The 26,555-nt window shown below is 30.8% G+C and overlaps 1 protein-coding gene across 1 annotated transcript in view; it reads left to right on the plus strand.

Moving 5' to 3' along the window:
- Window positions 1–1,864: 1,864 nt before the first annotated feature.
- LOC107363787 (platelet glycoprotein 4) overlaps window positions 1,865–26,555 on the plus strand; it is a 28,027-nt gene continuing 3,336 nt past the window's right edge. Inside the window, exons 1-8 of the mRNA XM_015931056.3 lie at window positions 1,865–2,640; window positions 13,333–13,635; window positions 14,054–14,263; window positions 15,727–15,818; window positions 15,939–16,058; window positions 22,323–22,641; window positions 23,020–23,093; window positions 23,965–24,013. Of these exons, the coding sequence (XP_015786542.2) occupies window positions 2,524–2,640; window positions 13,333–13,635; window positions 14,054–14,263; window positions 15,727–15,818; window positions 15,939–16,058; window positions 22,323–22,641; window positions 23,020–23,093; window positions 23,965–24,013 (1,284 nt within the window). The 5' untranslated portion in view covers window positions 1,865–2,523. The remainder of the gene's footprint in view (window positions 2,641–13,332; window positions 13,636–14,053; window positions 14,264–15,726; window positions 15,819–15,938; window positions 16,059–22,322; window positions 22,642–23,019; window positions 23,094–23,964; window positions 24,014–26,555) is intronic.

Consider the following 26,555-nt stretch of genomic DNA (forward strand, 5'->3'; position numbering starts at 1 on the left):
CAGTTGATGGAACAAGAAAAGAACAGTAAATTGAATAATTTTTCAACAATGATTTTGAAAGGAAAACACTAGAAAAGAATGAATTTTATCTCAGTTTTGTTGTCACTGATGATTACTTGATTCTCGTGATTCTCAACTTCGTCCACTTGAAGCTCGTCTAGAGGCTTCTGTTTAGTCAGATTTCAACTCGTGATTTGCAAGTAAAAAACAATTGAACATCAACATTGAAAAAGTTTTACGTCCAAAGAATCGAAGAGCAAACAAAGCTCAGTGGACTTGATGTTCAATTGTCTTTCAACAATGAGTGAAAAATTGAGGGAAAAGACAATTTTCAAATTGCACTTTTTGATTGCTAGAAAAAAATGAAAAGTAATTAATCAAGTAAATGAGGGAAAAAGGTTTGTCTCTTGCAAGAGTAAAACATTGTTTATGCAAAGACATTGCATCTGTCAAATCCAAATGTGACCCACCTGACCCATTTGAGTCTCTCGAGAATCTTTCTCTTTGGTCGAGACCTTTTTTCACTTTTACTTTGACTGGTCATTCGAGATGAATGATTCAACAAACAAAATGAACATTTACTATTACGTTTGCATTGATCATTAAAACTCGCAACTTTTATTCACTTGAATAGACTGGAAATGTGGAACCAACAATCAAGTCAAACGAGATTTGGAAATTATTTAATCGTGATTACTGTATAAGTTTCAATTTTTTCCGTTCTTTTCATGGCCAAATGAGTGACAATAAAAAAGCAAAAAGTTGACGAATGTCGGGTTTCGATGCAAAACGTTTATCTTTCAACAGTTGCAACTGATTGCTCATGAAATTGCCTCGAATTATATTGATAGTAAAGTGACAATTTTATGCTTCAGCCTGGAAACAGAATTGTTCAATTAAAGCAAAAGCTGTAGTTATTCATCAACCTTGAATATTAACATGGAAAACATTTAAATGTTTGAAAAAAAATGAAAAAAGAAAAAAGTTGCTTCAAGTGGCAAGGAAGACGAAGTAAAGGAAACGTTAAAAGCTATGAATCTGATGCATGAAATTTTAATGATGTAATGATGATTATTGTGGTGCACTTGGAGATTCAGCAAGAATCAGTTAATTGTTCAATGGTTTACTCTTTTCCAAAGGAAGGGCCAAAGGAAGAGCAACTTGTTGTGAAAAAGACTTAAGAAAAGAATCTTTAGAAATTTTGTTTCTTTTCTCGTTTTTTTGTTGCTTCTCTCGATAAACATGATATTCACTTACCTGTTGATGATCAGTCAAAGTGCAAATTATCATTTGTGACTTATTGAAAGGTTTAATGCAACTTCAATGTAACCACATGTGAATGGAAAAGTCAATGGATGAGTGAACTTTTTTTCCCACTTTCATCAACATTCCATTTCCATTGAATATCACCTTCTTTCACGTTCAAATTATTAGGTTAGCAAGTGTGGTGAAACTCATGTAATTTTATGTTTGCATGATAATTCTTTTTTCGACTGGAATCAATCAAGATTAATCAGTTACGGAAATGGATAAGAACAAGGTTTACCTAAAGATTTCAATGGTAAAAGTAGATCAAGTTGAGAGTTGCTGACGTCCAATGAATCAATGACGACATTAAATTCGGTAATCAAGAGAAAAATAATTTTGGAAAATTCAATCTTTTCTTCCATCAAAACTCGGAATTATCGGATTATCTCAGATCTTTATCAACATTGGATTGAAAATTGCCCGTTCAATGATCAATCCAAAGGAGGGAAAAAAGGAAAATTAAAATTGATCGATAAACGAAAATTGATTTTTATCAATTTTAGTGTTTTTCATGAAAACACTCTTAAAGAATTTTATTGAAATCGAAATCATTTTTTTGCGGTTTTCGCCATTTCTGTTCATCTTACATATCAATGACATATCTTCAACTTGAAAGTCACTCACTTATTCCTCCCTCAATCTCACTCTCTGGTTCTTATTGAGCTCTCACTTGTTTCCCTGAAAAGCTGATTTCTGTCAACTACTTCATTCATTATGATAAGTTACAATTATAACTAAAATTATTACCTGAGACTCACCAACTCTCTCGCTCACTCACTCGCTTTACTGCAACTTTTCCCGTTTTCAAGTTTATTCAAGTTTCTCGTCATTCCATTGACTCTCTACAACTACCAATGTTAACTATTAATACTCATCCTTTTCCTTCTGACCTGTTGATTAAACCAGATAAAAGTCGCAACTAGAAATCAGGATTGACCAACAACAAAATTAATCGACACTCATCATTGTGCATCACTAACGTCAACATCATTTGCGTCATTTTTTGTCAAATATTTTTAAACTTGTTCTTCACTCATTTTTCCTTTTTCTAGTTCGACCTTTTTTCGCGTAAAATGTGCGTCCATTCCTAGTGCATCTCTTTTCTTCGGTCGAGAGTAAAAAGTTTTTTTCTTCTCAATTTGGTTTCATTCATCATTGTCTTGTTTCCAATCAATCTTTACTTCTAAATATTGTATCAGCTTTTCATTGTCGGCCATGGATCTTAACAAATCGATGTCACCGATAACCTTAATCATTGGACTATCCATCATTGTATTTGGCATTTACTTGCCCATTTTGATTGATAATTTCATTACAACAACAATTCAACAAGTAAGTTTACACAGTTTATCTCATTGATTGTCCAGTTTAATCTTGATCATGTTCAATCATCCAACTGTATTCATGTTTAGCAAAAGCTGAACCAACTCGATGAAAGTCGAGTTTAATTGAAATTTACATAAATTATGCTAATTTATACTGTGTAATTGTTGACCAAGATTGAAATTAATTTAGCCTCATTTAAAGCAATTTATCTTGATTACAGCACTTGCCACTTACTGTACCTATTTTAGTCTATTTTTTGCCTCTTTCATTTTGCTTGCTATTTTTGAACAAACGCTTGCTCAAGAAACTGTTTACTTGTTTGTTGATTGTCTTGTTTTCCCATTCACTTCAATGTAACTCACTTTTTCTTGCTCTTTGCCTTTTCTTGACTAATTGATACAAATGATCAAACTATTTGGTTTCACGAAAAGTTTGCAAACCAAGAAAAAGTTGACCAATATCAACTTGAATCATCATTTTGCCGCAATTAGAGTTAATTCAATTGTCCATTTTAAATGTCAAAAGCAACAGATTCACCAACAAGTGACAATGGAAATGAGTTTTATAAGTAACCATAAAAGCTTGTAGATGAGTTTAAGTTAACCAGGAAACTGAGGCAAGTCCGTTAATTGTCTCAATAAGCTAAGGCCAAGACTTGAGGCGAACGTGGAAATTAAAAAATCGATTGCAAATGTTGACAAAAGCATTGGAATTGTTCAAAAGATTAAAAATTGAAATAAAAAATTGCATGTAAAGCCAATGGTAAACATTGGTTGCTTAAATTAGCTGTTGTCGTTTGGGTCAGAAGAGACAAAACCTGGTCTTTGTTACAAAAATAAGGTTAGTTCGTTATGTAAATAGAGACTCGTTGGTAAATGACGTAGAATTGATTGATTAAATGAGCTAATATTGAATTAACCAAGTGATACCTTGAGGCGAGATACATTTGCAATTTTCATTTGTAAACAGCAACAACTTTCCTTAGTTTTCATTGATATGAAAACATCGATTTTTGCTTAATCCATATTTTTCTTCTCGCAAGATAAAGGTTTGCGATAAAAAGTTGCAGTATAACGATCCATTGCTGTGCAAGCTTAGCAAAAATATTGTTTATTTAGATTATTGATTGCACAAGATGTGTAATGAGATGAAAAACAACTTTACTCACCGAATGGATGGAAATGGCGATTGAAACACTATTTTTAGATTCATCAGTTTTCTGTTACAATAACAATGCAAAATAAGCCGATGATGCTCATTCAACTCTGATGTAACTAAGTTTCGAGGTTAGGCTCTTAACCTTGAAAACAAACACTTGATCCAATCATTGAAAATAAAAGACTCTTAACAGTCTAATCTTTCACTATCGATAAAGTTCAATGTCAGCTTCAGGTCAAGTTCAGAGTCGAACGCGTTTAGATTCGAATTTTTCTGATTATCTTTTCCATTGACATTTCTCAAGATTGATTAACATGTAATTTTTCAGCGCAAAAGTACCAATCAATTCAAAGTTCAATCCTGGTTTCTAATTAAGGAATTTAATCGATAGATCTCACAACAAATCGAAAAACGACAAAATTTGAAATTTTCGAACTTAACGAGCTTCTTCGTTAAACTTTTTGATTCTAATGAAACGTAATAAAAACTAATCAAAAACAAGTCAAACTTCTTGTCCCAATCAGACACGAAGAGTAGCTTGACAGTGTTTTCATCCACCTAACAAGTTACTTGTCAGGTTGAGTTAACTTTGCACGAGCTGCTATCAATGCATTGCTCCAGTCTTGATCTAAACATTTCTTATTTTCTGGAATTCTGAACTTCTTTTCAATCAGTCGATTCATTTGACAATGCAAATCTTGTTGAATCCAGAGATTTAATTGAAGCATTTTTGCTCCATCACCATGATAATGCTTTAACAGTAATTCTTCAAGATTATTCAAGAAACTCGAGTTATTTGTTTTACTCTTTTCCCGTGAAGACAATATCATTTAAATGGTAAACAAGATGCAATTTGAAATGAAAATTTTCCAATCAAAAATGGAAAGAAAAGGAAATTTTTTTCTTTTTTTGTCACCATTTTCAAGTTTCATGGTGCAACGGACAAGTTCATTATTCAATTGAAAATTCAGTGGAAAATTAATATTGAAGCGATTGTTGTGCTAGATGAAAAGTAGTACAGTCATCATGGTTATTCTATTCAATTGGAAGAAAATTGAAGAATCTTGAGGAAAAAATGAAAAAGAATAAGAATGAGATTTCCGGTTCTCTGATTTTTTCTTCATCTTCAACTCTCATGATACTTTTCCTTTCATTCTTATCTCATGATAATATGAAAAAATATTTTCTTCTTTTCACTTTTGATATTGAATAATAACTCAGTGAAAGTAGAAATTTCAGTTCCAATGTTTTTTTTTTCTATTCAGTTGCTAAGAATCTTGAAATTTATTCGAAAACTGAAAGAACATTTTCTTTTTTTCTCTTCTTTTTCTCTCAACAAATCAAAATTGATGGAATTGATGATGAAAAGTTTTAATCTTTTCACATTTTTATGACTTTTCAGCCAAAGAAATGAGACTAAAAATCAAGTGGAAATATTTATTGCAACAATCATTTATTGATAATCTTATGCCATGAAAATGAACAACCATGAAACAGAATTGACCTTCTAACATGATAAATGTATGGATAAAGAATTGTCATCAGATTGGGAAAAAGAAGAAAAGAAAAGAGAGAAAAAAAAGTTGAAATAAATTTCAAACGTGAGTTGCCTTTTCATCATTTTACACCTTCCATTGGTTAACGAATTTCAATCTTTTCCCTGCTTCCAGGATTCCAAGTTGAATCGATAAGATTTTGATTCATTTTCTGCTTACCGACGACAAAAGGAAAATGATTAAAAGTCGATATCAGTTCTTTTTCATTATTTACTTGAACAGTTCCAAGTGTCATGAATTTTGATGAACAAGTCGAGTTTATTAACACTTGAAGAGACAAGAGAAGAATGAACTTTAATTGATTGGCGAGTTGCAATCAGTCATAATTTATTGTCTTTTATCTGATTTAATTTCATGTTTTGTTCAACATTTACTTTCACTAATTACATCTATTTTACTTCCTTCCTGATGAGATATTAAATTACTTTATGAGTTCATTAAAACCAATCAAAAGCCTAAAACATCGAAATCGACTTTTACTTTATTTCCATCGATCATCGAAAATCGAAAGATTGTCGCTTTTCTTGGCGAACCGAGTTTGAAAAGTTTACTTTGATTCGATCATGAGTTCTTCATTTCCGTCATCCAACGAGAGTTTCTGGCTTTTCCCTTGTTTTTATTTGATCTGTGACGAAATGAAAGGAGATTCCTTGACATCAATCATGTTTCGATAAAGAGCTTACCTGAGTTTGCACAAGAATTTGACTTTTAAACGGAAAAAGTTTCATTCTTTTATCCCTGTAGTCTGAATGATTAAGAATACTTAACAATTTTGCAATTTTGAAATGATGTAATTCCGTTGAGAAATTCATTTGTTTCCTGATTATTTGCTAAAGAGTTACAAGTTTCACTAGTTTTGCACTTAATTGCACTTTTCAACTTGAATATTCAATTTCGTACTCGAGTACCGATTAAGTGTAAATAAAATTGAGAAAGATTTTATTACATTCCATGGGAATTTCTGGTCCAAATCAATAAACGGAAAAGGATTCGAAACTGGATAACCTTGATTTAATGTGTAATTTTAGATGAAAATTTTTTAAAGGTTCATTTGTTTAACTACAATGAAATGGGAGCAAAATTCATTTCAGTTTAATCTTGCATTTTCAAGATGACCAAACATGTCAGTTTCAGAAGCAAAGGAAAAAAAGAGATTAAACTTGGGCAGACGTAAATGAAGCAAACACTTTTCATGATTGCTGTAAATGACAAATTGCCTTCTATTACCTTGAGGTTATCATTTTCATTCTTATTCATCAAAAGTAAATTACATCACAATTGGCTTTTCTCTTCATCTTCAAAATGGAATCCATTCAAGTCCATAAACAGATAAGTTTTAAAGTCACTGAAAAACATTCGAGCTTTAAATTTCAACTATGAACCCTGAAAAATAGACGAAAATTCAATATTTGCATTTTCTCTATTCAACACATTTTCCAAGAAATTAAAACTTTCAGACTTCTGTCAATGGTTTTGAGTGCCAATGGTCATAAAGTCTCGTTGATAAGGTCGAGTTCTAGGTTGTAATCTGTTAATCTTTCTCATCTTTAGTACATTAATTTCAACTTGGAGTTGTTTCTCTGTGTGAAGTGAAACTGAAAACTCGGAAAAACTTTTTGTTCTGCATTCGAATAAATTTCATTAAGAAAACTCACGAAACTGAACCGGTTCGATTTATGCAAATCTCTTGCTAATTTAATTCGTTTGGCTAACTTTTGTTCAAACACATGTTTGCCTTGATTTGAAAACGCTCAACGAATTTGAAAAGTTTGCAATTTTTGCGGCTTTCTCAATGCTCATTTCGATCTATTTTCATCTGAGTCAGAATAAATCAACCTTTTAATTACACTGAGAAAGCTTGGAATTTATTTTGAAAATAATTTCAAAATTTTCTGGTAAAGATGAAAGTTTGTAAATTGAATTTTCCTGATTGTTTTTTTTTCATGAAAGAAGAAAAAAAACAGAGAAAACTCGCCATTCTCAAAGGCATTAACTAACAAGATTAATATCGTTCAATCAACATGAGCAGAAGTTGAGTTAACTTTTGAAAGTTGAGTTTTGAAGAGAGAAGCAACTTTGTTGCTATTAAATGGCTTTTATAAGGTTGACTTGACTTGATATGTTTGGAGCTGAAAAATAATGAGAAACCCATTTTTAGTGCTTTAACTGGCATCATTAATCTAGTTAACGGTTCTTGTTTTTGAAACGAAAATTCAAGATAATTCAGCCAATGACTTTGGACGAGCAAACAAATCAAATGATTGTAAACAATATGCAAGCCTTGCTTTACATTTTTGGTTTTGCTTTTTTTTGCTGTAACAATCAATGAGCCTGTAATAGCAGAAAATTTCAAGGCTCAAATGAACGAGAAAATAACTGATTTCTATCTCAATTGTAAATGCTTGCGCCTTTTCTCTTGGAGTTCAATCATTTCATTGAGGCAACTGTTCCTTGAATTTGAGGCTCAACTTGATTAAGTTTTACTGTTGAATCGTTAAGTAGGAAATGATTTTGTTCATTTTAATGAAGTTCCTTGTTAAAAGCTATCAATTGAATCTGATTATTTGCAATTGAAAATAAGAGAATCGCGAATGAAATGATTAAACTTTCTACTTTTCGTTGTTTTTCATGAAAAATGTTGAAACTCTTAAAGCCTTTAAAGCCCAAAATTGACTTTTTTTCACTCACCTTTATCAGATTCAATTTGAAGTTAGACGAAACTCATTTTAGCATTTTTCCAGTTTTTTGTTTCAACTTTTGTCATGATGCTAGTTTGATTATTTATGATTAATTTTTATTCAACCTTTAAAGTGAATGATTTAGTTATTTACAGTAAAATGATTAATTGCTTAGATTGAAAACTCATTAATCGGTGAGTGATAAAAACGGGGAAAAAAGATGAATTGGATGGTCAAAGGTGCAACGTGAGCCACTGATAAGCTCAATAAATCCTGTAGTTTTAATTGGCTTTTTAATTCGATGGTCAATTAAAAAGTAATGTTTCCTATTTTTGTTCATTGCAACCTTATCTAATCATTATTATCAATAATCTCGCAATTTATGACATAAAATAGTTCACCAAGTGCAACCGCATTACAACCTTAGCTTGTTAAGATGTCAAAAGGGTTGACTTTATGCGTCTAGTGAAAGCAGCTCAAAACATGAGCCTCAATAATGCAAAATAAACTGATGATTCAAATCAAACTTGGCCAGCCAAGAAGGGCAGTGCCTTGGCTTGTACAATTTTTCAAAGTTTTTTGAGCTTATCTTGTAGAGCACAAAAGTGAAACAATATTTTGACTTTTTGCTAGTGCGCTGTTAGTGGTATTTAGGCATTTACAAGTAAGGGTAGTAATGCAACTCAACATGGCCTAGTGAATGCACCAATCTTAATCATATCGGTAACTGGAATCGCATTTACTTCCCTTGCTAGTCAAAGTGATTGTTGACTGGGTTTACACATGAACTCAAAGAGGAACTTCTCTACTCTTTGTTCATTTGGTCCAGTTGAATAAAAATATAATTTTTCATTTGGACTATTCATTAGGCTCAGTGTTGGTTAATGTTGAATGAAAAAGTCAATATAAATCAATTATTATGACAATCATTATTTATAAATGAGAAAACAATACTCTCAACTGTTCCACTGAGCAATGGCAATATAAAATTCCAATAGTTAACATGGAATTTTTGTTGATAACAAATATCCTTCTTTCCTTGAATAACTTGCTCATAATCGTTTTTAGCTTATGCCTTAATAACTCTTTTCCTGACATCAAATCTTTAATCAATAGACTGGCCGGTATTGAAGTGAAAAAAATACACAAAAACGAGACAAATTGATGAATGATGATAATTTCAACCCAAATAATCGACCATTTTTACCGTCAAATATGATAATTATCAACTCTGTCAACTGTGATTATCACATTGAGTTGGACAAGAAATCAAAATATAAGTTGATACTTTGCCATGAAAATAGTATGAAAACATGGAGAAAACAGAGCAAAAGAAGAAGAAGAAAAAAGATGAAAAGAGAAAAATTGATTTTCTCTGTTCAGTCATGGTTAACCAACTTATTTACTTTTAGATTCAATTCAATTCTCATTTATCGATTTACCCATTTAATAATGGCAGTAAACGGCGTAAAGTTTTACAATAATAATCATTATTAGAATCAGTTGAGTTTAGTTGAAAATTCAGTTGATCAGTAGATAAACAAGAAGTAAAGAAAGCAAGAGTGAATGAAAAGAGAAATTCCTATTTTCTACTTTTCCTCATTACTCAACCAACAGAATCGATAGTCTAATAACAAGTGAACTTGAACCAGTTTCAACCAGTAAAATTGTGCTCATAATGGTCGCAAGATTCATTGGATAACATTGCCTCGGGCTGCATCTAAATGATACCAATAGTTGGTGTGCAGTTACTGTGCGCAAACAAAAGTCTAATCATTTAGTCAACGAAGTTGAATAAACTCAATAAATCTTGTTAGACCAACAAATTAGTTTCACTTTCAAAAGAAGAAAAATTTCAAAGCTTAAATCCAAATCGTTTTTCATGAAAAATTGCAAAATGGAGAGATTAACTTGTCCACTTCGAAACCATATTCAGTCAATATTGGAACAAGATTTAAATTTTGATGACCATTTAATCTTGATCGCCATTCACCTTGACTTGTAATCTCAACCGTCCTTCACCGAGGTCAAGCTAAACTTGAAACCCAATAATTGTCTAATTGAATTTTGTCTCAACTTTTCTATTTTCCATTTCTCGATGAAATGAACATTACCATGAAAAATAGTCGATCCAATAACACAGCTGTCATTAAATAGATAACTTTCTTCTTCCAACCCATCATCATGATGATCGCCTTGAATAGGCTTGAATTGTAACTGAGCAAGGGAAGGAAATGGGTTGATTGGTAAAGTCTGGTAAAGATGGAACAAGAAAAGTGAAGGCAAAAAAAAAGAGAAGAAAAGTGATGAATTTTGCTTCACTGGTTTTGGGTTTCTCAATATTATCATCATTAATGATAACATTTGATGGCGATTAAAGTTGATCACAAATTGATGAAAATATGTTCTTCATTGGCGAATTTTTTATCAAAATTTTTGGGTCAACTTTTTTTTCGGGTTAAACATTGAAGGAGAAATTGTTATTCTTAAAATAATTAATCTTGCGCCATTAATACAAATGATTATAATCACAGTTATACTTTTCATGTTTGCTCATATCAAATTAAAGATTAATTTTTGTTTCACTTGGTTTCTAGTTCATATATCATGTAACATGATGATTACTCCATGACAACTGTTATACAGTTGCATGTATATTGAGATGCTTGTTAAGCTCAAGGTGTTTGTTGTAAGAAACTGTATTAACAGTTGCAAGATATTACAAGCTCTAAATGAATGCTCAAATCTAATTACCAAATGTTCACCTGATGATGATGTTTATGATAATTTTGATTCCATTTCATTCCATCACTTCAATGCCTGTTATTCATTCACAAATTATCATCTAACTGTTTATTAAGTTATGAGGAGAAGAAAAAAATGTTTTCACTTTTCACTGTTTCCATCATTTTTACCGTTTCATATTCATCGAATCAACATTATCCAAACATTTTTGTTCAACCTTTATTTCCATCGAATTATTCAATTTCAGAATTTTGCTTTTTTCAGTTTTCCGTTTCTCATTGCAAGTTGATTTGAAATTAAAATGGTCGAAATTTTGGAAAATTCTGAGTTTGAATTTGGAAGCCATTTTTACTCTTCGATTTTATTCTTGTTTTGATTGCAAGTTATGAGTTTTTAGGTGATAACCCAGTCAACAGGGTAAAATTGAAAATTTCATGGAAAAGGTAATAATCAAAGTTATTGCATTTGGCTTGGAGCTCTTTGGAAATTGAATGAGAAAACATGAAAATTTTCATTCCACATATGCTGAGGTTGAGTTGAAAATCAATGAAAAAACAATGAATATAAAAAAGTCAAATTTCAATGTTCGAATGTTTTTGAACCAAAATTTTCAAATAATTCATTTTATTGAATCTCTTCATTTCATGATTCATATTGATTTTCAACTCGAAATGCAAAATATCATGAAAATTTCAATTTTCTAAATTCGTAAGTTCGTTCAAAATTTTCAATCTTTCGACTTTTTTCATTTCAATTTCAACCGAAATTCAAAGTAAATTGTTAATGAAAGTTTGCAGAAAATTCATTTGAAATGAGAGCTTAAAATAGATAATTGATTACAGCTTCGAATCATTTAGCAATTTTAAAATCTATTTCAATCTTTTCCATGTTTGGTCAAATGAGTTCATTTACATATCACTTTATTTGCTCTTTACCTGAGTAAACATTAACTTGTAAATAATGTAAAATTTTGCCTGACTTTTCATTTTTTCATTGTTTGTCTAACAAGATTTAATGTTGCATCAACGGTTATCTTTATTACTTGGTAATCTTGTAAACATGTTGACTTATTGATTTATATCATGATTTAAATGGAGAAGCAAATTGTATCATTTGCTTTTGTGGTTCCATTAGACGAATCGTAACTCGAATCAATGTGTTTTTTCAGTTAAAAGACGTCAACAATGAGAATAATTGTTTGCTTAAAGGTAACCAAGCATAGACCATTTAACAATGCAAACTGAATGGAAACCCTTAAGGTATGATCTTGTCATAAGTTGAGATTTGATAAATGATGAACCAGATCGAAGTTTTTCTTGAAAGTCGTTCTTTTCTTTTTGTTTACTTTTAAAGTGAATTTTTCGAAAAATTGATTTTCGTTTCGAACTTTTTCCAAACATTTAAAAATTCTGGCAAATCTTTCCATCAACTGAGTGATAATTAATTTCCACATTGAATCGACATTGATGCTCATGAATGTTGATCAATATTTTGTTGAAACGCCCACAGCAAATCGAGAAAATGAAATTTAATGTTGAAGAGATTTTCAAAATTTCTGCCTTCATTTTGACAGAATTTCATTTTCATCTCAGAATTTGTTGAGAATTGAATGCAAAACAAGATTTTCTCATTGAGATTAAGAATGTTGAACTAAAAGGTTGTGTTCATGATGTTCATTGATGCAATATTAAAAGGTTTGCATGTTGCTCATCTTTGCTATTCTTCAATCGGAAAGGCTGAAATGATGTTAAGTCAAAACACAAATAATGGATTAGTAGAAGAGCAGATTTATCTCACCTTTCCATTTGGCCTTTTCTACAGATGATTTTTTTGAAAAGAAAAGACTGAACCGAAAAGTTCTCATAAACTGAAATACCGAACATTATCTGAGCGAAAATTTTGGTCAAAAAATGTTCAATTCCATCGACTAATTGAAAGTCTTTTAAGCACATTGGCTCTTTTAGAGTTAACAGTTAATCAAGTCAACGATTGTTGAGCTTTTCAGATAAATAATTCCATTCATGTTCCACAAAGTTCTGGAGGCTATTAAAGGTATCTGATGCTAATTAACTGATAGAGAGTTACATGAAATTAGCGATATGAGACATTTTTTTCTCTGATTTATCAATTCAAATAAATTGAGATTTAATGAGTTTTTTTTCGTTTCGATTCCAAAATTATTTACTCTTCAACCATCAATCTTGCTTTAATCAAAAGCTCATCTTGAGAATTGAATTAATAACAAGAATCACAAACCAACGATCATGAAATGAAAATGATAACTCTTTTAATCCAATAAATGGAAGCATTAATTGAATAATTTTGTCCCGTTGTTTCACTTTTTGGCAAATAATGTCCATTAATTTGTTGTCGATAAAAATGATGGAGAAAATTTTTCCACTTTCGTTGGATGGAGAAAATTGAGAGAAAAATGATTTTCTCTTCATACATGATTGAATTTGCAACATTTCATCTCCATTTATTACTCCCTTTCAATCAATTGATTTCAATAACAATTGAACTAATCAGCAACTTTTCTCTTTGCCCTCAACTTTGCTCAGAAATTTCCATTAACAAATGGCTCGGAAACGCTATCAGCTTGGACCAATCCAGATATTCCTATTTACACTCGTTTCTACCTTTTCAATCTAACAAATGTTGATGATTTCATTTCCGGAGAAAAGGCAATCTTTACTGAAATGGGTCCATACACCTTTAGGCAGGTTCGCAGGAATGTTATTCACACATGGAATTCAGATGAAACTCTGTTTGACTATGAAACAATTCGAAGTTACAACTTTGTTCCACATTTGTCGGCAGGAAATCTTGATGATACATTAACGTTAATCAATTTCCCTGTAGTGGTGAGTAAAGAGTCTTGGGACGAAAATAATGTCTCCAAATGAGCCACTTGAATTTCGTCATCCTGTAAATGGAAAAAGTTTTTTTTTCGAATTTCCATTTTTCTCATTTTCCAATTTTGAGAACATTTCTTTCTTCGAAAATCACTTTTGTCCAAAAATTTTTACACATTTGTTTATCAGTATAAGGCTATGTTTATTTGATGGACACTGATATGAATGATTCATGAAAGATTATAATGATTGGAGAAAAAAAGGTTTCTCTGAATGCTCTTTATCATTCAATAATCATGCAAATTGTTCTCATCTATTGAACCCATGAAAGCAAGGAATACACAAAATTGTTGGTTATTGGAATATTTATTAACAGCATTATAACTTGACCTTTTGGGTTTTGTTTTTTTTCTCGTTTTCCTTTCAGACAATCGCTAAAACGATTGCCGAGAAAGCTCCAATGTTCAAGAAGACTGCTGGTTCCATCATCAAGAAACATGGTGGAGGCTTGTTTCTTAATCTGACAGTGGGTCAAGTCCTTTTCGATGGTTTCGAAGTTCCATTTGTGACTAAATTATCAACCATTTCTCGAAGCTTGAAAATGCCTATTCCAGATAAGTTTGGCATCATGTATGGAGTAAGTATCATCAATCTTTTTCAGTATTGAAGAGAAAATGTTTTTTTTTACAATTTTCTTTGAAAAAATTCATTCTTCAACAGCAAAGAAGAGTAAATTGTTTTTCTTTTGACACTTTCATTCTGTTCGATGGAATGCTTTTTTGTACATTTACGATCGTCTAAATTGGAAGGGATGTTAGCGTAAGTGATTAATTATGCAGTGCTGAAGGGTAACAATTATTGAAAGCAATATGGGGAAATATCGAGTTTGATAAAAGTCAAAGTGAATCGAGTCATTCCTTTGAATTCAATTTGCACAGTTTAACGAGAAAGGTCAACGTTTCAGCTCGAACTCGAAGTTTCATTGCTACTAGCGGCTTCTTTTGGTTCAACATTGAATTACAATTTTCTCAACTTCCATTGACTCTTTTAAAGGACTTTTTATCGTATCTTTACACTTCATCTTGTCCTTGATTTGCCCAATTTACACAATCATTAGCTACTTGGTCGATAAGATAAATGCAATTGCTCATGATTAATGGATAATTATCGTCGGTAAAGTTTAAGGTGAATCCGATAAAAGAATCAAATATTTGATTTCAATTTTTTTCAGATTTCAAGTTTTCGTTTAGAGTAAAATCATGAGATGAATGACATTAGTTACGAAGACATTGTTGCTCTGGAAATAAACTTGAATAATAGTCTTGGACTATTAATTGTTACCGATTCCGGTGATGAATTCAAAGTTGAAAACCGTTAAACCCCACATTTTGATATTTATCAATGCGCAGGACAATCGTATGAATAAAATTATGAGTTTGGAAAAATTCATTTTATTCATTCTTATCTTTCTTCCATTTATCTCTTTTTATCTGAATAATTTTTTTGATCGGATTCACCTTAAATCATCTTTTAAATCACATTTTGATCTGTTTCTTCAGGTGATTAATAGTGCATCTTGATTTATAACGGAGCTTCTTTTTTTCTCCTCATTAGCAAACAGCCTTATTCCATAGTCAGAATAATAATCTGATTGCTCTGATTTTTATTTTCTGCTCTCAAAGTCCCTTAATTATCGTCATCACGATCAAGTTTTTTCTTTCAAATGAGCCCAGAACTTTTCTACATGAATCTTCAGTGAGAAATATACTGATTTCTTACTGAAGATTCGTAATTTCAAACAGTGGTCGAGCATGTTTAACGATGTGGATAACGGTAGAAATATAATTAGTGCGATAAAGTTACAGATTACAAAATTCGTAATCTTAAGAGAAGAGAAAAATTTTCAAGGAAATTTTGCTTTTCACCACTTTGATCCAGACAATTAATTAGTATCGAAATATCTGATTTTTAGTTGAATTGACAACATCTTGATAGCTTGAGTCTGCAAGCTCATTTCAACAGAATTTATTGAAACTGATTATAAATTGAAATAAAATTCAAATGAAAGACACAGAATTTAATTTTGAATTTAATTTGCAGCAAAATAACTCTGGTAATGGCGTTTACACAGCATTTACGGGTAAAGACGATGTCAAAAAACTTTTATTGATGCACAAGTGGAGAGGCGAAAGGTAATTTTGACCAACCTAATTGTTGTTTAGTTGCTATCAACATTATTTTCATTGGCAATTTATGCAGCATGAAACTTTTCAATTTATTAAGTGGAAATTAATTTTCTCCCATTTGTTCAGAACTGTAGACTGCTGGGCGAGCTCTCGATGTGGAATGCTCAATGGAACTGATGGAACCTGGTTTCACCCAATGATCTCACCAACAGAAACACTGTACATTTTCAATGCTGAAGTAAACAGGTAAGTTGTCCACATTATCCTCTCAATTTTCAAATCCAGTTCCATCTGGTAACATCAATAGTAAAGACAAAAATTGGTCGATGAAAAGGTTTCCTTTTTAAGCCAAAGATGGCTCTTCACCTCACAATAAATTGAGTCTGACAAAGCTTGACTCAACAGAAAATTTCATCACCATTTGGCTGTGCAAAGACAGCGACATGTAAAGCTACCCGTTGCGACCCAGGGATTTACAGTCAACTGGCATTGAAATATCTTTGATTCAAAACAGGCTGAATCTGTCAGTATCCTCCATTTGCAAAGACTTCAATCTTCATAACTGTCAAATTTTCCATCGACGGGAAAAAACTCAAACTTGACGTTCGTTAAACAAATAAGGAATTTCCGAATTTTCGAGAATAGTTTAGCCATTTCCCTATTCGCATTCCATGATCGTTGAAAAACCGAGAAAACGAAATTCTTTCCATTTTCCGAAATAGTGGTAAACTAGCCCAAAATTTTGTCTCCAAAAGCCATGAATTCCAAGTCCCACAACCAACCAGCATTTTTGATTCAAAATTGCTTTTGTTTAAAGTCGCTAATTGCGAAAATCGAAAAAAATGTAATCCAAGATTTTTCAGCTCAAGTTATTTTGAACTTAAAAGATGGCGTCACTTGACCACCAAATTGAAACCACATACCAATATATCTCAATGATATTGATTGCGCATTAAAGCTTTAATCAATTTACTAATGATAGTGATCAATTTAGCAAGCAATAATTACCATATGAACTAACACCTACAACCATCTGAATGAATCGAATCTTTTGCATTTGAATTTTCAAAATGGACTGAGATCCGAGACAATAACTGAAAATAGATTTGTCAGGAAATTGAGGCGAAAATTGTCAGAAATGGTTTTCAAAAGAAATTTATTTAGTTCATTGAGTGTAAAATGTCATCAAAAGGTGTGATTTACAGGAAAAAGTATCAACAAACCAAACATCGTAATATTGACATTTCCGTTCAACTTGAATTGTTGAAGAAGAAACGTTGAAATTGTAAATAAAATTTCATGCTTCACTTTGTTTGATGAATGAACAGTAAATGTCTAATTGTTTTTGAGGCGCAAAATTAAAGAAAGAAAAAGGTTCCTTTCCATTCAAACATTTACCTGTCAAATGATCAAGTGCAACAATTGCCTGCAAGTCAATGAAATATTAATTTCTTTGTCACTAATTAATCAGCTAATTAACAATGGAATCAGCCTTTTCTTTGATAAATTTTCTCTCATTTCTCGCATGGAAATGACGATAAAAAATGAAAGCTTTTCATAATCTAGCAAATTGAATATTTACATTTAAACTCAATATTGAAATGGAAACTCATTGAGACCGGAAAACTGAAATGAATTGAATAACAGATTCGATAAACACTCTTTGCAAGTTGACTTTGAATGGAAATGCAATGAAATCTGAAAATCAATTGAATAATCATCAGGTATTTACATTAATATAAAGTAACATTGTGTTCAATTCGTAAAGAAAAGGTTGGAAAAAAACTATTTTAGTCCGTTTTGCTTCATTAATATCATTATTAAAGTGAATAAATTATCTTAACCATTTTTGCTTTAATGAGTTGTTCAACATTTATCAACTCAAATTTTGTCTCCTTTTATTATCATCACTTCACTCTTCACCGTACAAGAGTTGAATACAGTTAAAAATCCATTTACTCTGCATGATAATAGTTATAATCATAATAATATTTAAAATCGTTTCATTTTACATGGAAGTCACAGAATATCTCATGAGAGGTACAAAACTTTGTGTGTGCAAGAAAATAATAAATGAGATGAAAAGTTCCATAATCTTGATAACTTTTTTTTGCGTCTTTTCCTCTCAATCAATTTTTTATCAAAATTCTTTACACCTCATCAATTGGTCAATATCACCAAATTTATCATGAAATGCTTTTTACTTTCAAGTTCAAGTTTACAAATTTTTTCCATGCAAAATTTGAATCGGAAACGAAAAATTTCAAATTCATTTCGGAAACAGAAAATTTTGATTAAAAACAATTCGATTTTTTGTAAAAAATTTGAGGTTTATGGATTTTTTTAGGAAGTTTCGGAATCCAAATCGATAACGAAAAATTTTAGAAAAAATTGCGACTCAGAAAATCTTCAGATTCAGCTGGAAATTTTCGAATTTCGATTCGTTTTTTATTTCGAAATTTTCGATTCGTTTTTTATTTCGAAATTTTCGATTCGTTTTTTATTTCGAAATTTTCGATTTTGATTTAACTCTGAAGCTCTTTCATTCAACTCATTCCAGTTCAAGTTCGCTGAAATTTATTAGGTTAATAAAACTCAATGAGCCATTCTTTTTTAATCAACTGATGACCAATTAATAGGATTTTATTCCCCTGAATTTTCATAACCAATTCTTCATGGAAAATTTCTTTTTGTTCTCTCTCCTCTGCTTTTCTATTTTTATCTGAAAAGCTCAATTTTCTTCCCACCTCTGTTTGACTTATGTATCTGATGAAATGAATTTATGCATTTAACCAGAATTTGATGTTTGATCTGTTAACCCTGTTTGACCAAAAACTGAGTCGATTCGATGATAAGACAGAAGTTAGTAAATACATAATGTAAACATGAGTGAATAGCGTCTGAATAGCGAATAATGAAAATTATTATCATGACGAAGAGCAAAAAAAGAGTTGCCTGGCTCAGGGTTATCATGAGAAATGGTGAGAAACTATTACAATGGATTTGTTTGTGAATCTCACTTTTAGTTGCGACTCTTTTGCAGGCAATTTATTTTCAAGCATCACTTGTGATTGAGTAAATCAATTTACTCTATCAAATATAAATCTCTTTTCCATAGACGTTGATTATCTATATTTTTATCGTCATCATGTTTCTCCATGTTACCGAATTTAGTGCAACATTTTTCTCTCTCATTACCAATATTTGCATGGCAAGAACTTGGAGCAAAAAAGAATTCATTTTTACATTCATTTTTTCCTCTTTCCTGGCAAATTGATTTTGCTTTTTTTCTGTCGACAAAAAGTTTTCTTGTTTGCATGATTGCAAGTGGCGGACAATTTTTCATGATGATTCTGGTTTGAAGAGAAGAGAACAGTTTGAAATGGAAAATGAAGGAATCGAAAAAATGGAAAGTTCATTACATGTCAATATAATCACGTCTTGTTTCATCAGATTACATCAATATCATTAGACTCGAGTAATAGTAATGATTATAATGGGCTAATATCTTTGATTGATTATTCTTGTTTCATTTTTTCTCTATTTCTTTTTCTTCACTTTTCCATGATAAATATTTCATTTCCATCAATGTCAACAAATGCTTGAACCAAGTTCAGTTGAACGTGAAATGGATTTGGAAAAAAGGTTCAGCAAAGATAAATAAGAATGAAAAATGTAAAGACGAAGATAATAATCGAAGACAAGATAAACACAATAAAAAAAGACTAATGATAATAACGGTAATAACGATGATAATGATGACAATTTTGGTGATTTTGCTTTTTCTCTTCTTCTTCTTTTTTTCCCTGAGTCTTCATGAGCAACAGTTTGCTCTGAATTTCAATTCTCAGTTTAAAAGCTTATTCATCATAATTGTACGTGATTTGTTGCTGTTAATTTTCATCGAGTTTACACAAAAAAGGAATAAACTTTGCTCGTAAATTTCATTTAATTAGATAACCATTTTCATCTGGAAATGAGGTGAACGAGGGAAAAGTCAAATTTCATGGAAAAGCAGAAAAAGTGGAAAAAATAGATTCAACACTGAATGATTAAGAATGATTAAGAATGATAAAACAGCCCATATTGTCATATTTAAGTGATTAACTTAGCAATAAGTTTTGACAAAGAAAATAATTAATGATTGAAATTTGACTTTATTAACCCAATTCAAGTGTTTAAGCTTTAATGAAAATCAGAGTTTTTCTTGTTTTATTTCCATTTCAATATGGAAAGATTATCATGAAAAAAGGAAAAAAGAAATTTATCATTTTTTCTCCATTCAATTTCGCCAATGGAACATTTGGTTGACAAGTTCAGGTAAACAGTGAAATTACCTTTGGGTTGTTTATTGATTTCATTTATTTATGTTTTTCTTTTCCATTTTACATTATCTTTTTTAATCATCATATTGAAGTTGATACTTCCGCAAGTGAATAGCTGTTGGCCCACTAACATGAGAACTGTTGATTTTCGAATTCATCTTTTCTCTCTTTTACCATGAAATGCCTTTTGCTTTTCTTATTCATTTGCAATAATTTAATTTGGCGACTTCCATTAAAAGGAAAAAAAACTTTTATTTTTTACTCTTTACTTTTCATTAGAGTTTACCTTTTTTATTGCAAAATTCACAATCAATGAATGGTTATAAAAGTTTAGCTTTGTTATTAACGACATTAATTAACCTTAAAAACAATTTACCTTTAAATTTGCATACAAATCGATGGAAAGTTTGAAACCAATTTGATTATTTTCAACTTTTCCAATTTTCCGCTTTTCTCTATTGGAATCATTTTCACTTAAGTGTTTTCAAATTTGCTAATTGTAAAGGTTCATCTTGTTCCAGATCAGATTTTCGTCATTCATGATGTTCTTTCAAAGTTCATTGATAATGGCTAATCAAATGTTCATTGAAAACTGGCCACTCAATCATTTATTCAGTCAAATTCATTAGATGTTGTTGATCAAATGTTCCATTATTTACATCTATATTTCAATTGTTGATCTATAATCAATCTTTAATCTTATTCCATTGTTTGTCATTCTGTTATTCATGGTCAATCATGATTTACTTTATTCGAAAATAAACTCTTGGAAATATCATGAATCTCTATTGTTACACTTATCGACCGATCATGAAATGCCAAGTTCAAGTTGAGGTGAATGATTGGAAATGAAAATTTTTTGAAAAATCTTTGGTTCGATTCGAGTGTCGATTCGATTGAATTGTGTCCAAATCTAGTCTTTTCATTGTTCGTGTTTTAGTAAAGATAGCAATATGACTAATCTCATGGATCAAGAATGTTGATTAAAAAATTTTGAAAATCTTTTTCATGAAAATGTACTTTTCCATTTTCCTCGCTCATTAACCTTTTTACATTTTCAGTTTGAGACAAAAGTATTTTATCAAGCTTATTGTTGTCAAATGTTGAATGAAAATTGAAATAATGGTAAACATGATGTTTTCATGGTTGATATAGTTTTTGATGAACTTTTGTCTTTTCCTTTTAAAATCATCATTATCTTCATTTTTTCACTTTTACTTTTCTTCTTATTCAACCTTTGCTTCCAATTGAACTGAACAAATTGTTATCAGCCTTTTCAATAAATTTAGTAATTTCTTCAATTGTTCATGTGCAAGTCGATAGAAAATGAAAAAATTTCTTGTTCTACTTGAAATTGCATTCATTACATGAACTCTGACAAAACGCACCTTCTCTCAGTAAATGTCAACATAAGTTAATAAATTAGCGTAAATGTCGCTCTCAATGAGAGTCAAAGTGAAACAGAAAATGAACAACTTCCATGACTCAGTCGAATAAAAAAAACTTATGAATTATTTAGAAAAGAAAATTGCTTCCATGAAGATTTATCAAGATTATCCAAAAAATTTTTTACATTAATTTCTTTGAACTCAGCTGATCTCATATCATGTTATACAAAACTTTATCAATAAAGATCTTGTTCATTGATCGAATTTTTTATCGAAAAAATCGTTCATCGTTTTTTTCGACTCAAAAATTTTTCCGAAAACGTTCAACGAACTTTTCCATTCATGAAATTCTGGAAAACTCAACATTCGCATAAGATTAGCAAAAAGTCTTGGATGTTTTGGGTTCATCTTTAAGGAAGTAAATTCACTCAACTTTAGCAAATTGCTACAAGAATTTGCTTGGAAATTATCTTTGAAAGAAATCAAATGAGCTCATGAAATTTTCATCCATTATCTGAGTTAAATTTCCTTCACTTTCAAGATTTTCTTTGAGGTTTTCTTTGCTCTTTGGGATTGAGGGAAGAAGAAAAAATCTGACTATTTTGCAGTAAAATTGCACTTGAAAGCAACTCAAATTTTCACTGCTTTTTGATCTCAAAGTTTACTCATCATGTATTAGTTTAATGATTTTGTATAAACTCTACTTCACATTAAGCTTGAACTTTTGATGAACATTCGAATTAATTCAACATTGATTTCAATGAGCAATTAACCTTGTTTTGTATTCTTTTCTTTAGATCGTTATCTCTGGAAAACTCGGGAGACTCTCTTGTCCAAGGCTTGTCAAGTTATCGTTTTACTGCAGCTCGAGGATTACTTAATGCACCAACTTTTGACAGCAACAATGAATGTTTTTGCGTCTCCAATGACACGGCTCTCAGTGAAAATGGATTCTGTTCACTGGATGGAGTTCTTGATATTTCAAAATGTCATAATGGCGTACCTTTGGTTTTGTCTTTGCCACACTTTCTCTACTCTGATCCTCTTTTAATCCATTCCTCGAAAGGCATTAATCCCGACGTCTCTAAACATCAATCATATCTTGATGTTGAACCGGTAAGCAATGAAACTGATTGAGAGAGAGAAGACGAAAATAGAGTTTGAAATTTAATGATCAATAGATATCAACTTGAAATTGGAAAAGATGATTCAATTGAAAAGAGTTGAACTCGAAAATTAATGAGTATTGAAATAAGTTCACCAGAGGAAAACATGAACAAAAGCAAAGGATAAAAAGTTTATACAAAATATGATAACAATCACTCCCACTGAGAAACAATTGTAAAAAGTTATCAAAAGTGGAATGAAGAGAGAGAGAAAATGTAATCTTGAAAAGTGCATCAATTGATCTGTCAAGTTGAGTGTTGTATGATCTCTCAGAAGGAGACTTGGATTCATCTTTTTATTCATTATTTTCAACCTTTTCATTCACAGTTGACCGGAATTGTACTCTCAGCACGTCGAAGGATTCAACTCAATATACGACTTCGTTTCGCCTACAATTTAGGGTAATTACAAGTACTACTTATTACAAAAAAACTAATATCTCAAGACAGCAAACTACTCATTCATCCTCACTTAACCCTACAACTACAGAAATTCAAGTTTTTGACAGAAAATCAAATTCCAAATCAAACCCATTGAAAATTCTCATTTATTTGCAATTTCCATGAGTTGTTCTCATCAGCCCATTGCAGCGACAGCGACTCAAATTTAGGAATCCAAAAAATCAAATTTCAGTGCAATTTCGATTGATTCTTCAAATTCTCAAATTTTTAATCGCAACTTCATAACCATTCAGATCAATATACGAATTTTCACAAAAAACTAAAACTTGAAGAACACGACATTACCTCAAATTTTCCCTTCTGATAAACTATTAAAAGACAGAAATGCGAGTTTTTCACAGAAAATCAGTTCCGAAGCTGAACAAGTTCGGAAATCAAACCCAAAGAGAAACTGAATATTCTCATGATTTATTCTTATTGATTTGATCCTATTAACTTATCCAAACCAGCTTAGTCTAGTATCGGAAACTAAAGTTTAGGTTTCGATTCAAAGAAACATGAGTTGATCACAAAAGTTGATTTTCAATTTCGACAAATTTCGATTTAATAACGGAAAGACTGAACTCGAAAATTTTCAATCGAATGAGCTTAAGTCGAGAAAATGGAAACAAATTATTTGGTCAAGTCCAAACTTTGAGATGTTACACTGACATTGAATATAAAAGATTTTGAATTGCTTTGAATTGTTTTTCCATGAATGGCGCAGTTATTACATTGTACTATTACATTGAAAATTACTTTTGCCTAATATTTTTTGTTGCTTCTTCATAATGATAATAATAAACTTATTTTACCATTTTACTATTCTCAGAGGTATTTCATTGAACGATATGGTTTATCCACTCGTTTGGCTCGAAGAGGTAAGAATTATTTTTATTTTACTTTTTTTTCTCTTTTTTTCTATTGTTTTTTATTTCTTTTAATGCATTTAATTTACCATTTTTATTTTAACCAAACAATCTTATTACTTTATACTTAATGTAGTCTCACATCTTGCATCATTACAATGTGTATAATAATAATAGCAATGATAATAAGAAAATGGAAAAAGAGAAAAAAGTCTTTTTTCTCTTCTTTTTCTTCTTCTGTCCTTTTAATCAACATTTTTATTGAAACAAAGTTTCGTCAGATAAAATTTCATGGAAAAGACGATTCATGAGCAACAGCTTCAACTGTAATCTGTAATTGTTATTCACATCTATAGACTACAATTTAATCTTTCAACTGTTATTAACATTATTGAGTGTCTACTGATGATGCTTATGAAGATGGCGATGTAAATGAAATGGAAAATGAATTCAGTCTGTTTGGTGATTTTACTTTTTTGCGTTTGGATAAAAATTCTTTTCCTTTCAACTGTTTTCCACTCATGAATACATGATGAAGGATGATTAAGGAATTAATAACTTTCACTATTCAAGATTAAATCTAATGAATCTATTGCAAGCTTTTGGTATCTCAGGTTCATAATCCTGGCAAAACAAATGAAACATTTTTGTGAAAATTTTTTTTCCTTTTTCCATTTTTCTATTCATTACTTGATGAATTTGAAAATGAATTTGGATCGAATGAAATTTACTGAAACAAACTATTTTCACCCAAAAATATTGAACCAACAAAGTTTCATTTATTCGAGATTTCCATTTGAGAATTTCCATTTTCTCTCAACAATCTTTTTCGATTGTTCATTGTTTATGTTTCAAATGTTCATTGATGTAATTTGTTATGAGAGAATTGTGTAAACTCTAAATTTGGTTCAACAGTTGTTATTTCAATCAACAGTTCTAACAATATTTTTCTTCAATTGAAACCTTTTCCATTGAATTTCCAGTTATTCGTGCCTCGGGTCATTCAACAAACTCAAGGTTGACATCTTTATAATTCCAGGTCAAGCAAGTTTCACGGTTCATGCTTTCGATTCTGTGATAGTTTGAAGGTTGGAAAGGTTGAGATCGATGAAAGGTTTTATGGATTTAGTGATAAATAGAAGGCAAGTTTTGTGGTAAATGCTTGGAATGAAATATTATCCTTTATCATGAAAGGAAAGAGAAATTTTTCGCAAAATTTTTTCTTCTTAATCTAAACTTCTTTTCTCTATCAACAGATATTATTACTTTTTTCTCCTTATTCTTATTCATTTTTATTCAGAATTTTAACTTTTTTCAATTTGTAAACCTTGAAGAAGCTTTTGCTTTCTTTCATTGTAAACATTTTCAGATGTTAATTGAAGAGCAGGGTAAAGCCATGAAAAAAGTAACTCTACTTGTTGAAGCAAAAGAAAAGATTATTCAAACAAGAGAATTTTTTCTCTCTTTTTTTTCTTCTCCTCATAAATGAGTGTTATAATAACTGTAATAATGATAATGATAATGATATTGTTGTTGATGATGATGATAGTGATAATGATACTCACTTGAACATGCAATCTCTTCAAGAATGCTATTGAAATGGAGGGTGGAAAAGGCAAAGAAAAGAAACCAGAAAAAGACTTTAACGTCAAAATATCTAAAGTTGGATGAAAGATTTTTTTTCCTTCTCAAGAATATCTTCAATTGAAAAAGCAATTGACAAGGAAAAAATGGAAATAAATATTATTGTTGAGACGGAGTGAAGATGCTGGGAGTGAAAAGTTAAAGGCAACAGAAAAAAAGAGTAAATAACAATATATTCAATATTAAAGAGAGAAAATATAAACCACTCAGAATTTTCATGGAATCATTAATAAAGTTATTATAATTTGTGAAGTAAACTCTTTTATTCTGGTAAACAGTTTCAATAACAATTTAAAGCTTTTGTGTAGCAAGAAGAAGCCTTTTCTTATGGGAAAAGGTAACATCAGTTAGGTTGAGCCTTGTCTAGCCATGGAGTGCTTACAAGTCTTAGTTGTCTGCGAAAGTCTTGCCATTGCATGAGTCTGAATATTCTGCTGAATATTAGCATATTAATTTTGATAATTGAATTCCATGTTTTCAGATTCAAAGCAAATTTACTGATTTAACAAGTTGAAATAAACTCATTCACACTTCGTCATTCTTAAGAAAAGTAGATTTGTTAAGATGCAGGTCAGAATCCGAAAGATTCTGGTTGTTTCAAATGAAAGATTAACTTGCCTGAACTGTACATTTTCATTCATGCTACGTTTTCACCTGAGAAATTTGTACCAAGATCTTTATTATTATGCATGGAGGAGCACATAAAATCGACTTTTTAAGTGAAAATTTTGCTAGAAGTTGAATGAATAAAGTATTCATTTCATGTGTTGACCCAGCTGAGTCAGAGAACTCAGTAATTCATTAATTTTGAATCTTTAAATGAATCTATGAAACGGCACATGAACGAGTTTTATGCTCAGCTTTCTATATTTCAAATGTTATGAAAATCAAACTCTTTCCACTCTTTACG

Source organism: Tetranychus urticae, chromosome 2 (genome assembly GCF_039701765.1).
Source record: "Tetranychus urticae isolate SD_2017Ah chromosome 2, NJAU_TeUrti_SD_1.0, whole genome shotgun sequence".
Classification (NCBI taxonomy): Eukaryota; Metazoa; Arthropoda; class Arachnida; order Trombidiformes; family Tetranychidae; genus Tetranychus; species Tetranychus urticae.